The 15,599-nt window shown below is 41.7% G+C and overlaps 3 protein-coding genes across 5 annotated transcripts in view; 1 reads left to right on the top strand and 2 right to left on the bottom strand.

The window, feature by feature from the left end:
- The window catches only part of LOC108155945 (heparan-sulfate 6-O-sulfotransferase 2), a 104,324-nt gene that overhangs the window by 9,327 nt on the left and 79,398 nt on the right, over nt 1–15,599 (bottom strand). The gene's annotated exons all lie outside the window — the stretch shown is intronic.
- LOC108155946 lies at nt 3,710–4,742 on the bottom strand. 2 transcript variants are annotated; one of them, XR_001775077.2, is made up of 2 exons: nt 3,881–4,742; nt 3,710–3,821 (listed from the first exon to the last, which is right to left on the bottom strand). XR_001775077.2 is itself a non-coding variant. In XM_017287111.2 (2 exons), the coding sequence occupies exons 1-2, from the start codon at nt 4,002–4,004 to the stop codon at nt 3,781–3,783; spliced, it is 165 nt and encodes a 54-aa protein (XP_017142600.1). In that variant the 5' UTR covers nt 4,005–4,043; the 3' UTR covers nt 3,710–3,780. The 2 variants fall into 2 exon arrangements, 1 of the variants encoding a protein (XP_017142600.1); XM_017287111.2 differs by having other exon boundaries at nt 3,881–4,043.
- Nucleotides 11,844–12,313, top strand: LOC108155949. The gene is made up of 2 exons (XM_017287113.2): nt 11,844–11,955; nt 12,020–12,313. Exons 1-2 carry the CDS (start codon nt 11,897–11,899, stop codon nt 12,204–12,206), a joined length of 246 nt encoding a protein of 81 aa, XP_017142602.1. The 5' UTR covers nt 11,844–11,896; the 3' UTR covers nt 12,207–12,313.

Genomic DNA, 15,599 nt, shown 5'->3' with positions numbered 1-15,599 from the left:
GGTTAAGCAGCTCAATAATTCAAAATTGAAATACATACATATGTATGTATGTATGAACTTATGTATGTATATTTATGTTATATTCTCGCCGACGGCAGCCGCCCATGCAGCCGCTCTCTCTTGTCTTCATCTCGCGTCTTTCTTTTTTTCCTTCGCACTCGCTCCCGCTCTCGCTCACGCACCACTCTCGCTCTCGCTCCACTCTCGGTATCTGGATCTGTCGTGCTCTTGTCGAAGCCTCGCTTGCATTAGGGCACTGGCAATGCGGCCCGCCTGCACTTGATTTCAGTCTTAATCTAGCAATCACTTCTTGCACCTCGTCTATCGCCTTCGAATAGACCTTCAATCCAACACAGTCTTGAATCGATCTTGTACTCTATCGCTTTCAAATCCTCACACCTTTCGCAATCGTTCGATATGCTATAAACCATCGCAATAAACCATATAAGGAGAAGAAGTTCAATCGTGAGACCACTTCAGAGCAACGTTTGATGCTGTTTAAGCGCAATCCGGAGGAGTTTCTGTGTAGTTTTGTGACCAGAAACTAAGGAACAGTTGAAACAGTGGACTTTCCCCGGCGAACGTGCTCCGAAGAAGGCAAAGACTGTCTTATCGGCCGGAAAGGTGATGGCCACAACGACAAGGTGTGATCTACATCGACTACTTGGAGACGGGCAAAACGATCACACGATGGCTCTACTGTACCGAATCATTGGACCGATTCGACGCTGAGTTGCAGAAAAAACCGTATCATTTGGCGAAGAAAAAAGGGCTGTTCCACTTTGACACCCTTTGGCACCGGTGCCACATATACGGTGGAATACTCCAGATTGACTAATTTTTATTTCTAAGATTTTAAAATATTTATTTTTATTTATTTATAGTGAAAAAGTCACTCGCCGGACAGAAATTTGAGTCGAATGAGGAGGTCATACCCGCCGCGGAGGCCTACTTTGCAGACCTCGGGAAAACGTATTTTTCAGATGGGTCCTACGAGTCCGATTCGGCTGAACTTTCACCAGTAGCCGTCCGAAAGAATGAACTATACGATAGTAAATCTATTTGGCGATACTGCCACCAAGTACTTATCAAACCCCCCTCTTATATTGAACCGAACAACCCACGCCTTTTCAATAAAGTGATTGCAACATATGCTGCTGAAGAAGTTCAGTTCAGATGACCATGAAAGGATAGCTTATTGGGTAAACATTTGAGGATAGTTCTGTCATCTTTTGTTAACTTTTGTAAACCGCTAGAAAATCCTCCAACATCTGCCCTGCCTGTCTTATAAGTTACCAGCAGCTGTGGTTATTTTGTGATGGGCCGGCGGCCCCCGCAGAAATATTCAAAAATTGCCAATACACAAAACTTGTGCTGCTGCCACGCATAACTTTCTAATTAGAATAAGTTTCCCCAGGCCAGGCCAGGGCCAGGGGCCATGGGGCACAGCAACATTTTCCTGTGGATGGTGTTATCATTATTTATGAATTTTCCTGACAACCGAGCGTCAATGAAAAGATAAAACAAGACCTCAGCTGTCCGCAAGTCAGCAAGGCGGCTCTCTCGAATACATATAGTTTCTGTTCTCTGAGCAATCAAACTAGACAAAAAGTTTCTCGATTAAAATGAGCAACTTTGTGAGAATTTTCTCTTATCTGACAATTTCCGCTGCTTAGCCGAAGACCAAATGAGCAAAACACGCAACAAGAGGAGCAGCAGAAGGAGAACCGAAACAGAACAGAGCAGAAAACTCAGGCAGAAACTCAGCTCATTAAACAATTGGCAGGCGGGCGGAATGGTTGTTGGCCATAAGAAATTAAGAACACCAGGGGGGTTGCCATGAAAACCCCAACCCCACCCCAATCCTACTCTTATCTTGAAGTCTTTTCGGACCGACAACTTGTGCGTGTGCCCGTCCCTGTGTGTGGGGTGTGCAGAAATGCGTGTAAGCTTGTTTCCATAAAAGTTGGCCATTTAAATGGCCAGAAAAACGAGAAATGAAAAAATGTTACACTGAGTTTTTGAGATTTTTGCCAACTTGAAAATAAATTAGATCTCAAACAAGGCTTTAAAATTACATTAAAGTCATTACACCAGAAATTACAGCAAAGGAAGTCCTTGGCCTGGCTTATTCTTCATCCTTTTCTCTCAGTGTAAGGCCCCAAAGAGCTGCACAAGACCGAAGGGAGTGCAAAAGTTTTGAATTTATTGTGTCCAGGCGGCAAGAGAGAAGCCACAACAGCGAACCAATTCGATTATCAGCAGGGAAAAAAAAGTGTAAGAAAAATCTCGCTGGCACAGCCGTATCCTGTCCCGTCCTGTCCCGAAGCTCTTTACCTTAATCCCCTTAGTGGCACCCGGGGGCAAGTTCGATTTATTTGTTTCTGATATATATTGTTGTCAAGTTGTTTAGTGTTCTGTTCTTAAGTCAGTTAGGTGGCACTTTAAGTGCTCTAAATGGGGCTTTAAAATGTACAGTACTTTTCCACAAAGAGACAAACGGCGAGAGGGAGAGCGACAATAAATTAAAACATAATAAATTTATATGGTGCACGTAAACACACGCATTAAATACAATTTGGTGTCTGGCAAAAAAAAAACAAAGAACAAAAAATATGAGGCGAAAATCCACCCACTAATGGGTAATTTAATTTTATTTTCGTTGCTTCAGCGGCGGCACTGCAACTAAAATGAAGCTCCCAAATGGCGAGCAGATGGCAAACAATAAAAAAAAATATATAACAACAATTTGCCGTGTATGTGTAAGAGAGCACTTTGCCGGCAATTTAATTGCTTTTCATGCCGCCGCTGCCGCTGGTCAGCGTGTGGCCATTGTGCTGTAATAATATAATAATAATAATCATTATTTTGTGCTAAATTCGTTAGATATTTATGCGCACATGGGCGCAGGGGAAAGCCTCCGGCGGAAGTATTAAAATTTGATTTTGCTAAAGCGGAAATGCAAAAATGTGTTGCATACTTTTGGGGCGGTGGGCGGGGACAGACGGGGTATCGCATTTGATGGAAATTCATAAAATATGCAAATAATTGATGAAGCTGCACAAATATTCACTGAATTAAACATAGCATAAAGGGGGTTCCAGAGGGAGATGTGTATATAAAATTTAATGGGAAATTAACTAATTTAGTGGAATAAACGGATGTGTATGTGAATTTCATTGACTGTTGGATTAAGCTTAAAACAATTGTCTGCTCTAGGGAGAGAGGAGGGGAGATATATCTCCAACCGAGGGTGTTCTTTGGGGTAGAATAGAGCTCCATTTAGTCACCCTACAAACTGTTTATGCCCATCCCTAAACCTGACAATCCATAAAAAAAGGAACCACAAAAAACTCATTTAAGTGAAACGTAAACAAAACCTGCCAATAAAAAAAACCTGAAAGCAGAGAGCCATAATTTCCATTCATAAAACCAAAGTACAGGCAAACAAAATGACAAATGTTACGGGAATAAACCGAAAGTAAAACACCCGCAAGTAACAGCGACTAAATTAATATTTATGTGGTCTGTGTGCACAGATTTAAGATTGTATGCTTTATGAACTCCATCCACAGAAGCATGAAGAAGGTACTCCCAAGATTGGGGTCGGGACGCCGTAAATTTCGAGTACAGCGAAAATCAACAATAAAACTTTTGTTTGCCAAAAAAAGAATTCCGTGTGGCGTCATAAAATGGAATAGCCCAGAGATTGTGAAAGCAGTACCCCAATTCCGTTTATTTCTTATTAAGGACATACAAATTTTCAATTAATTCCGAAGCCTAGTAGCACATCTTGTGGCCCATGCCATCGTCAATGCAAACTACAGGGAAGACCACATAAAATGATAGAATTAAAGTTCCATATAGGCGCTGCACTTACTGGTTTTCTCCTTTAGCTCTGCATAATCGAATTCCTCCGCCCAGAGGCTGGGGACCAGCGAGCTCCAAATAGAAATCGAAATCAAGAGAATCGAAAAGAGTGAAAACTGAAAGACGGCTGACATGGTGAACGCTTCGCTGGCAACTGGTTAGAACAATCCGAAATGCCAAGCAAATTACAAATAAAACTAAAATTTCACAGTTTTCTATATTCAGGAAACTGGCGGAGGGGTCGGCCCCGTCCCCAGCTGCCGACACGAAGTTTACGCTTCAGAGCCCCGAGTCGCTTTGCCCTGATGGGGTCTTGTGAGATCCACTGAAAGTTTTTGCATTCGTAGATGGACACACAGCGATCTGTGTGATCGTGCCGCACATATCCAGACTTGCAGCCGCATCCCAGCTGGCAGATAACGTCCCTGGAGCAGTCCGTATCATAGTTGGGCACTGTGCAGCTGGGCTGCTGGCAGGGCAGGCAGGACATCTCCTCGTTCTCTCCGCAGGCTGCCGCACGAGTCCTGGATATGAACTGGATCTGAGGGGCAGCATAGGCGGCACATCCCAGCAGAAGGAGCAGCAACACTGGCTGGCACAGACTTAAAGTTATTTGCAGACCCGGCATGGGGGAATGTGTGAATGTGTCTGCCAGGCAAAACTTTGGCCCAAGACTTGAAAGTTTTCAGGCAAATCGAATCGTTTCGCTGCGTCTGGGGCAATTAGTCAAGGATCTATGTAGAGTTATATCGTATATGTAACAGCTAAGAGCCGAGTGCGCAAAGTTTAATGCCAATATTTACTCTGTATTGCGTATTTGTGCTAACTTTCAGTACTAGAAAGTTATGGGCATTCGAAGAGGAGCCAATTAAACCCACTGAAATTTTAATAATTTAATCCTGCTGTGGACATTGTAAAAATCAAGGATTTTTCCCTGTCATTTAAATATTTTTCGTATTTAAAATAAATGTATATCACATTTCAATTAAATATTGTCATCTATAGATTATATTTCCTACTAATTTAATATATTTTATACTCGCTCATCCGGCAAACCATTTGCCTGCAAACGATGGCATTTGGAAGCATGAATTGAATGTGGGAAAGGACTTCAGGACTTTAGCTTTGAATCTTACTCCTGCATCTTTCAAGTAGTGGCTCTTTTCTCGAAGTGCAACACAAAGCATTTTACTCATGTTTGAATTTGAGCGTCTATAGCACCAATCAGCACTTTCGAATGGGCGGAATATTCAATATTTGGCTCAATTAAAGCTTAGTTGATTATGTTTACATTTTATATGGGATATTTCTTATATAAAAATACTCAAATACCGTTTAAAAATGGTGGATAATGGTAGGAAGGCGAAAAATACCTAAAAGATCCCTGTAGGGTAGGGGAAGAAGACCTTTCACAAGTCTCTTTTAAAACTATATTTTAGCCTTTTAAAATGTTCCTTTTTCAGTGTGATTTATAAGTAAATTTAATAATAAAGCTGTATATACCTAAAGAACTCTATCACTAAACCCATTCCACACTCTCTGAAATATTTATAGCTCTTATGGTATTCCACCATTAAAACCGAGACTTTCAGCTATCAAAAACTTCAGAATTATTACAGCATGCACTTTTTTATGATAGTTGTAGAACTACTTCATAAATGTGCCTTTAACTGTGGAAAAACTTTAGCAAAACCATAAAACCCCTACTTGACTGTCGACCACAATATTTTCATCTCTCATCATTCATCAAAATCATAAAACTGTATTTGTTATTACAATATTTACTGTGGCAGAGAAGTCATTGTGGAGTGGGCTCTATGCAAATATTGCCATCTATTTAAGGCACCGAAAAAGTACAATCAAGAGGCAACATTCAGCTGCATTTAATGGTTTTGCAGAATGCTGTCATTGCGGGCAGTTATAAATGTTAAGGGGCATCCGCTTTTGATGATGGCACAGGACCTGTCCTGCCTGTGGCCGGCCATTCTAATGGTCAACTGGTCGTCGAAAAAACACACAAATACAAAGACAGCCAGACAGGATACACACACACACAGATACCGATACAGAGTGGGAGTGGGGAAAAAAGAGCCTGGCTGTTCAGAATTCCATTCTGTACACAAACAAAGAGGCTTCAAGCCTTTGCCGCTCGAGTCCGGAAATATACAAAATTACCCAACACTGGCTGGCACACACACACACACCCACACACATACTCGTACAGGTGATAAATGAGGCTGGCGTTCTGCATTTGATTATCGCTTTAAACAAATATGTAGCTGAAAATTCCAGGGTAAATGCCAGTAAAATTTCCCAATGAAAATGCATAACTTATGATATTTTTGGGATGCCAGAATTTCCGTGTGTCCATGGCAGGCGGTATAGATATTTCATTGGCTGCTTACCTGAAGGATTTTCCACTCGAAAGAAGCTCCACTGAATCGTGGAATCATTTCAATTACTGGCCTCTATCTCATAGTTCTCCCTGCCTCTCATAAATAGGCTGTCAACTCCATTGAGAACTCTGTTTTACAGGCAATTCGCTTAAAAGCAAAAGAAAAAGGCGCTCTCGTTCATCTTTTTTTTGAAGAGCAAAAACCATTGAAAATTTGCATAAACAAACCATTTTTTGTGCCCCCCCTTTGGAGGTCTTTGGAGGGTCTTTGCCTAGTTGAACGATTGAGAGGCAGCTAATATTTTTCTGCCCTTTTTTTCTGTGTGTGGAGGCACAATAAATAGGAGCAGACGTAACAGCAGGACACAGATTGTCCTGATGGGGCCACATGGAGTGAAAGAGCATATTTAGTTTGGCCTTTTGTTGGGGGCGGGGGGCCCCTCTAAAAGAAGGCAGCCTGAAGACGAATGAAATGAAATATGGGCCAGGCCAGGGCTACAGCTTTGGGATTGGCTATCAACTGAAACGAGATCCCAATTGAGAGGACCTCTTCTTTCGCTTTCGAGCTCTTAATCGCTTTGGGACTCACACGTCCTCCCCCCTCTTCCAAAGAGAAATTTCTCTCTGATTGAAGATGGATTTCTCTCTCTCTCTCTCTCTCTCTCTTTTATGATGGCCTGCCACCAGTAATTTCCTCATCCCATTGATATTTTCCGCATTTCCTTTGGGATTGGACACTGATGAAATGTGTGGCTGGGCGTTGAAATGTTTTGTCATTTCATTTATCAAATTGTCAGCTGGCGGCGTGGGGTCTTGGGGGTTTTTGAACTGTTGCCATTTTGGCGACCTGTCACGCCTAACTATTTGTGATTTCAAGCCTTAAATCATTCGACAGTTGCTTATGTTTTTCAATGGATTTTCCATTAAAGAGCCGGAGAGTTCCTTTCCCCCTCCAAAGGACCCACAAGAGTTATGGTCTTGTCATATATTATTTTCTGTTCTTTCGCTGTCTATTTGTATACACTTTCGGTGGGTATTGAGAGTTTTTATGGATGTTTGAAAGGCAGAAAGTGATTGAAAATTAGTCCCTTTATTTAGGAGATATTTAAGGGGGTACTTGCTACATTTTATGGCTGCAGAGTACAAGAATTAAATAGTAGTTTTTTCTATAGAAATTCCTACAAAAAATCAAACATTTGTAGACAAAATTTAATTGAAATCTTCTGCCTCAAGCCTTTCAAAGTGTATCTAAAATTTCACTAAAAAAAAAACTACACTTTCTTTCCTTCTTGTTTTGGGTTCCACGTTTTTTTTCGAGAACCCGAAACGTTGAAAGCTAATCTATTTTAAGTGGCTGTAAAGCATTCGAGGCAGCTCGGGATGAGGTCTGTCGTGGCTCTCCTTTAATGAAATGTAGCATAATATTTTCATTTTGGCCAGAACACTCGAGTGTCTGTGTCTGTGTGTGTGCGTGTGTTTGTGGGTGATAAGCGTGTAAATCCCTAAAAATAGCCAAAGACAAGGCACAAATCCCACATGCATATACGAAAAAGGAGCTCCTCTAGTGCTGGCTCTGGCTCCACCATAAATTCGAGTAAAATATATTTTGACATTTTGCACGCAAAGCGTGTGGCAAAAACTAACTAAGCGTGGTCTTTGCCATACATACAGATACAGATATATATATGTATATATGTATACAAAGGTCATTCCAATGATGATGAGGAAGGACATCAGGACTGTGACTGGCGGACTAGGATTTCACATGAAGTGTTAACATGCGATAACAGCGCCAGCAAATAAAACACAATGAAGCGCAACTGATGAGGATGTGGTAAATGGTCCTGGTTTTGGTCTGGAGGATGGGTGAATGGTCCTGGTCTTGGCTGGGAGGATGGGTGAATGGTCCTGGTCTTGGCTGGTAAAATACGGGGGAATGCTCCCCCCTAATGCGAAAGGAAATACCCAAAAATCCAAACCACAAACACAAAATGAGTCTTGGACTCCATCTTTTTGGGTAACGAGTTTTGTGATTTCGGAAGTAAATGAACTGAAACGAATGATAAAACAAAATAAATCCAATGCCTCATATTTTTGTGACTTTTTGTTGGTATTTTTTCATAGGCAAAACGTGCCACCTTATTGGAGAATATAGAAAAGTATTTAAAACAGGAAAATCATTTGAAGAGAGACATTTTAATGCTTAAATCCTTTCCTCCTGCTTCTGGCTTTAAAGATTTCCCCCCCCCCCCAATGAAAATGCTTGACTCTTGCTCTGCGGCAACTATTTTTAATTACTATTTTGTTCTCTCTCTTTGCATAAAAATGGCGACTTTATTTTGCAACAAAAAAGTGATGGAAAAAAAAAAATTCTTGCGCTTTTTCAAGCTCTAACCAGTAAACATTTTTTCACGCTCATAAACTCTTGGGAAAATTGTTTGGGTTTCCTCTTAGTGTGAGTGTGGGGGAAGGGGGTGGGGGTGTGACATAATGGGGAAATGGGAAAACCAAGAAAGGGGCCCTGGTCATGGCTGGCTGGCGGTAGAGTCCAGGAGTGGGTGCTCTGGTCGCACTGTCACAGTCATAAAAATGTGCAAAGTATTTTGTATGGACACACACACACATACACACACGCGGACACCACCCACGCACACCCACACTGTGAAAGCTAATAATAAGCGAGGGCCTGCCTGGAAATGGTTTTAATGCATAGGGCAGGCAGGAAAAAAGGAAGCTCATGGAAACAATTTTCTTGTTAAGTGGACTTTTGGACTTTACATTTTTACTTGCTGTTCTGCTGGTGGGTGGTGGGTGGAGGGTGGCTGTTCCTGCTGAGGTGGCTAATGTTGTAGCAGGGGGATGGCAGGGGGGTGTCGGGGCAACAGTTTCATATTTGCTTTTATTGTACTCAAGTTGGCGCGTAAATTTAAATGAAACGCCATTTTTTTCCAGCACCAGCTAAAAGTTTTCCATCTGAGGTCAGGGTTCGGTGGATTTACATACATGAGACTATAGACCGGAAGTCTGTGAATCATAGGTAAAGTTAATGCCAGTAAAAGACCACAAGTCACTTCAGCTGACAGGGGATAAGGGTAGCCCTGTCTACCTGCCTGTCTGTCAGTGGAATTTCCAGCTTAAATTGGTTTACTTTAAGGCAAATCTTAAGGATTTAAGCTTCGGTTATGTTATACCCTATTTTACTTTGGGTTTCTTTTAACAGATCACAGAACTGTTTGAAATCTTGTTTTCTGGCCCACAATAAATACGTTGCAAAGAATGTCTCAATTTTCCCAAAGAAAACAAATATTACTCGTTTTTTTTTATAGCATTCCCAAGAATTAACGCTGAACCACAAACAACACGACTTTTTAGCGGTTACGACCGCAAAATTGTGTTTATAATTGTTTTCCCTTTTGCGGCAGTTAATGTGGCAAAAAACCCGCTGTTTAAAATGTTATTACTCATACCCACAATTTAATACGAACATTCCAAGGTTTTCTTTGTCATCTTTTTGCCACAATTCAATTTTCGTTTGACACTTGTTTTGGCAGCACCGACCATGAAAAATGGTCAAATGTTTTTCTATAAAGGCCCTTAACGTTGCCTCAACGTTTTCTTTTCTCTTTTATGTTTGTTTGTGTTGTGAAAAATGCTGATTGAAATGTCACAACATTTTCGCTTTTATGCCTTTTGTGTGTTTTCTTTATTTCATTTTTTTTTTGTGTGTGATTTTGGCCTTCGGTCATTGTCCGGTCCGGCCAGGGCCTTGTTCTTGGTAAATGTTTCGCACTTTAATCGGAAAGGAAAACCCCAAAAAGGAAAAGAATGCCGGTGCTAATCTGCTAAGCGTTCTGTGCCCTCGTTGGGACCCTCGGGCGGGCCAGCGCTTAACGTATTACCCATACGCCCAGTGAGACAGAGTGTTGCCAGCAGTGCGGCAGGACGGCCACTATCATAACTGACCGCTTGAATGTAACTTAATTGGGATTTTGTTGGTAATTGAAACTGAAAACAGAACCGCACACATTGTCTGGCGGCTCCGGCTGGCCAGCAGCTGCACACAGAGTCTCCAATTATAATTTAATTAAATTTGAAGCACTTTATATGCAACTATTTGTAACCCGGCATCGTCTGGCATCTCAAAACTCTGGCATTTCTGTGGAGTTCCGTGCCAGACACGTTTCCTGGTTTTTGCATACATATGATACGGCTCCAGCTGCGGCTCCGGCTCTTCTTTCTCTCTGTGTATGTGTGTGGCCCTGCCTCAAAATGTGAAACAATATGCCAGGCCAACAATGAAGCGACTCGTGCAGCAACTCGTCCAACGAAGCGTATGAGTGTTGACTGCCGTACAAGATAGCAGGATTTCGAGCATAGAGCCAGTGTGCTGTACGCTTGGATTATTATGATATTCCTCACAAAGTCCCTGCAACAAATCTGGACAAATGACAACAAGAATGGGCCTTTCGAGTGGCTGCATAGCTAAATATTGTACTAACAAAATGCAAGAAAATGCGCCTAAGTGGGGCCCAAAGATTGGAGTACCTTTGTTCAATCCAGCAAAAGTACAGATACCCCTTGTCACCTGTGTGCCCTCTTGGGCCCCAAATAGACAAACATTTTGGATACCCACACATCACATATTTGTAAACATTCCGTTGAAAAATCCCAACAAAACGTGTGCCATGCCTGCAATTGTCTTATTGTTGTCGTGGATTCTTGTTGATTTTCCGTCAATTGTTTGCCCATTCATATGCTGCACACAGATACACACTAGTCCATGGTTTGTTGTCTTTGCCTGGCCCTTGTTTGAGTTTGCTACCAAATTTTTGTTGCCTCTTGTTTATTTATTTACCCAATTCGAAGCAGGCAGAACCCTTCCTGCTGTGGCTGTCGCTGCTGTTATTTCCACTCTTCATAATGTGTTTATTTGTAGTGTTTATACAGCCACCATAGAGCTGTAAGAATATTGGAAGACTTGTTTTGAGTTCTATTTGGGCAAAATTGATGGAAGTAGAGTATTTCAGAGCCTCTGACGGCTCTAAAAGCTGTGAAATATGATCTAAATGTCCACAGAAATATTTATTCCAGCTCTTCAACTCGAATTTGCGCTTCAAGCACATGTTTGAGGCACTAAGAGAGCTGTATATAAAGCATACGCAGCGGTGGCCGTGTAAGAATTACCATGGAAAATTGATGGAAAGTACAATTGAAGCCTCGGACAGCTGTAAAAGCTGTGAAATATGATCTAAATATCAACAAAAATATATATTTTAGCTCTTCAACTCGAATTTCCGCCTTAAACACATGTTTGAGGCACTAAGAGAGCTGTATATAAAGCATACGCAGCGTTGGCCGTGTAAGAAATACCCTGAAACACCTCTCTGAATGCCTGTTGCTTCCTTCCCTGGGCCTGCCCCAACCCCCACCCGCATGTCATGCAACTTTCAGGTTTTTTTTGCTGCTGCTTGTTTTGTTGTTCTGTTCCGACTTCACACCTATTTATCGCACTCGGCACTCGGCACACGGCAGAGGGCGAGGCAACGGCCTCGTGTGGCTTATAAATAATACTGAAGTGGGGAAAAGCACGAACACTTGACATTCGCAATCAGTCAGCCCGCCACTAAAGACATGCTCTTGGTCACAATATTAATTGGAGTTCTCCTGGCGGTGCCAGTCCATCCGCAAACGTAATATACACACACAGAGACCCCATATACAATGATTACTAATTAATGGCCAATCTGTTTACAGGGATTCCGTTCAAAGAAAGCTGGGCTACAATCCCAACTATGATGTCTGGTACTTGATGCCACCGGCACAGGTCCAAAATCTAACACCGACTGTCATGAAGGAATATCAGAGAACCAGAGACGACGGCGGTGTTTGCATTAAAGATAATATTTGGATCTATTGCCGGACTGGCAAACCATTAAATTAAAAAAATCCCAAAATCCCTACGAGTGCTTTTCGCCAGCTTTTGTAGTGCAATGTCACAGCTGGAATTTCAATGGAAATAAATCTAATTTGTTTATGTGAAAAAAAAAACATGTGGAGTGAAAAACGTGGAAAAAAATGTGATACAGGGCTTGGAGGCGTGGATTTCCATTTGTGATTGATTTTCAATGGTAACAGAAGCCCTAAAATACTACTGTACTGCAGCTTTAGCCCTGAAGATATATGGTTGCGGCATCAAAATGTGTTTACCTGAAAGAAACAAAAAGAGAGAAAGAGAAAGTTAATTAGCATGATATATGGCCGACGCATACTCTTATCTCTAGAGATAGAAGATGTTTGCACAAAATCTTATCATTGGGAAATATCAAACAAAGATAAAAGATGTGTATCCGTGGTGAAGTGTGCTATCAAGAAATATACGCTTGGAGGCACCCATTTGGGCCTGCAATTGTGTTAAATATATTTCATTCAACTAATCAAAATGTTGTGGCAGTTGGCATCTTCCTTTCAGCTGCAGTTTTCCCTTTTCAAATGACATTCCTCTGTGCATATTTTCCCCCTGATTTTCCTGCCATTTCTATGCTTTCTGTGGCGGGCATATTAAAGCATTCCGAAACGGGAAAATTAAAGTTGCAGTAGCAAGCAGATTGGAATTATTATTATGTTTGCTTTGGCCAATGCTTGGACACTGAGAGAAGCCCAAAGAAGAGGCCACAAAGCAGAGAGGGGTGTGGAGGCAGAAGGCAGGCATTTTATTGCACTGCCGTGGGCCACAGAGAGACTGAGAGATAGATGTTCCGGCAAACGGCATATATTTGCCTGCTGCTCTGCTCAGTGGCACAGTTTTTCCTCCTCGCAATGCTCAACGGCATGCATTTATTGTTTTTTCTGTTGCCTCTGTTTTTTTTTTGTTGTATATTTTTGTTGGTGTTGCAGCACGCAAAGGAAATGAAATATGAAATAATTTATGAATCAAGACGCTTGCCAGAGAGACAGAGAGGGAGGGGGAGGGGGGAGAAGAAAAGCAATAGCATTGTGCAGTCAAATTTATGATAAATAACCATGCTAAATAAAATATGCATATAGCTATAGAGGAATACCCGTATATATATATATATATATATATATATATATATATGTATGTATATTTATGTGTACATCTTTCAGGAAGTCAGTGATGACAGCGATTTTGATTGCTCTTCCGACACGACTCCCTTGCTCGCTGTCATTGTTATGTTTGCCCGACTGCGTAAAACTTTTCCTACTTTGAGCCACAGAAAATCTGCAACATGCGGCACAAATGAAGTGCGTGGAAAATGAGACCATTGTTGCTGCTGTTGTTGTTGTTCGGTGCTTTGTGCTGCACAGAAAGCCAGTCAGAAGCGTAGACAAGTTTCCGACAGTCCCCGAAAAACAGTTGCAGAAAACAAAACTCTCAACTGAACTCTTCGGCCAAGGATTCCAAGATATTTCGAGGCAAGAACATGCTGCTGCTGCTGCTTCTGTTTTGTTGTTTGCTTGCTGCATGCATCGCACAAGCGTCAGCTAATATTAAGCTTGGATTTCATGGCATGCCCGAAAGTATGCAACACTTTCTGACAGCCCAACAAGTATACGCAATGTGGCACAAGCGCACACAGATTTGAACTGCATATTAATGGAGTTTATTGCCTTGACTTGATAATGGACGGGAGGACTGTGGCATTTAAAGAGAGACCGGAATTTTGAAGGTATTTGGCAGGAAATTCAGTCTAAAAGCGGGGTCAAAAAACGTTGCATACTTTTGGGTAAATCTAGTTTTGCAGGAAATAGTCTGGTGTTCAAAAATGTTGCATACTTTTGGGCATATCCGGCAAAAATTAATAATAAATATTCCATTTAAAGACCAAAACTTCCCCTAGACTGCCGCCCTAATTGGCATCAATTATTCGGCCTGTCACATCGTATCACTGCCGGTCTGGTCCCCCCCCTCGGGGCTTCCTCAAAAAGTGCACTCAACATTTCCAAATAATACGCAAAAATTTTCTTCATCAAAGTTGTTGGAAAAGTTTTTGTGCGGTGACATATCATAGAGAGCGAGCAGTGAAAAATATATAGAAAATCAAACTTATTCCCAAACTAATCGAATTGCCATTCTGTTGGTCAAAAGTTTTTTTCTGGCAGGGTATAGGGAAAACTAACGGCCAACTAAATGTCTGCAAATCAAAGCATATTTTATCGGTGGAAAATCGAATATCTTTTCAGGGGAGAGAGCAGGGGTTTTTGCCCAAAATAAATTTAATATGAAAACAAAGTGACAAAATAACCGAAGAGGCTAGTTTTAGTTGGAAAAACTGTTGCTGCGTGCAGGAAAAATGTTTTCGAGTATGAAAATTGTTCGTTTAAATGCAATTTCAATAGCAATCAATTTTCGCCAGTGATAGGGGGAGGGGGGGCTTCATTTGCCTAAGCGGCTCCTGGCCAAAGAAATTGTATTCCCGTCCGAGATTGTATTTGATATCGGCTTTGGTTTAAATGCATGCGAAATGGATGCTGCCCTGGCGGAAGCAGTATTTCATGTCCATTTCATGTTTAGACAACTTGGCTCATAAATATTTATGAATATTATGATGCAAAAATGCTGCTGCTGCATAATCAAAACGCTGGAGGGCAAAAGAAAAGCAACCGAAGACAACAAAAGACGAGAGAGGGGGAGAGAGGAAACCCAACGAACCCTGAGCGCAGTGCAATCAAATCAGCCATGATGCGGTGGCCCTTCCTCCTTCCATTCGCATCCCCAGTATCCGCCTCCGCATCCGCATTCGCATCTGCAGCTGAAGTGTGAAAATTATACACCGTTGACAATGAGAGGCAGCATCCTGCAGCCACTAGATCCACAGGAGACGGCATTAACTCCAGTGGATGTCATAAAAGATTCCATGTCTCGCATTTCCTTCTTACTTCAATCGCGGATGCCAGGATTGAGGCAAGCAGGAGAATGAATGGGGCTCCCTAACCGCTCCCTACCCCCCCCTGGAAAGCGCACAGCTGGTCAACATCCAATCTCACAAAATATGCAAAACGATACAAAATTTATGAGCGAATAGGGGGAGCAAACTCTTGGGAAATTGGTTTTCCGTGGAAATTTGTAAGCAAAGAATGAGGTATATTGAAAAAAATGCACGTCTTCCAGTAGTCAAATAAAATTCGAATAACCCTTTTGAGTTTTCCATTCAAGTATCTAAAACATTGATCAATTTCAATGAAAGTCTTCGGAATAGATCTTTCAGTCCTGTTCAGGCATTCATTGATCAACGACCCATCAATATTCTACCGAAATGTAGAACATATATTAGGAATATGATAGATTTTAATGGCTCTGCCCTATCTGGCACCT

The sequence above is a fragment of the Drosophila miranda genome, chromosome 2, assembly GCF_003369915.1.
Source record: "Drosophila miranda strain MSH22 chromosome 2, D.miranda_PacBio2.1, whole genome shotgun sequence".
NCBI classification, from domain to species: Eukaryota; Metazoa; Arthropoda; class Insecta; order Diptera; family Drosophilidae; genus Drosophila; species Drosophila miranda.
This window is presented reverse-complemented; position numbering and strand designations above follow the sequence as displayed.

Excerpts from the sequence above, each read along its gene's own strand:
- LOC108155949 (XM_017287113.2), top strand. The coding sequence starts at position 11,897 with ATGCTCTTGGTCACAATATTAATTGGAGTTCTCCTGGCGGTGCCAGTC. Across the intron at positions 11,956-12,019 it reads GTGCCAGTCCATCCGCAAAC|GGATTCCGTTCAAAGAAAGC; the intron begins GTAATATACACA and ends ATCTGTTTACAG.
- LOC108155946 (XM_017287111.2), bottom strand. The coding sequence starts at position 4,004 with ATGTCAGCCGTCTTTCAGTTTTCACTCTTTTCGATTCTCTTGATTTCG. Across the intron at positions 3,822-3,880 it reads AGAGCTAAAGGAGAAAACCA|TTTGCATTGACGATGGCATG; the intron begins GTAAGTGCAGCG and ends TCTTCCCTGTAG.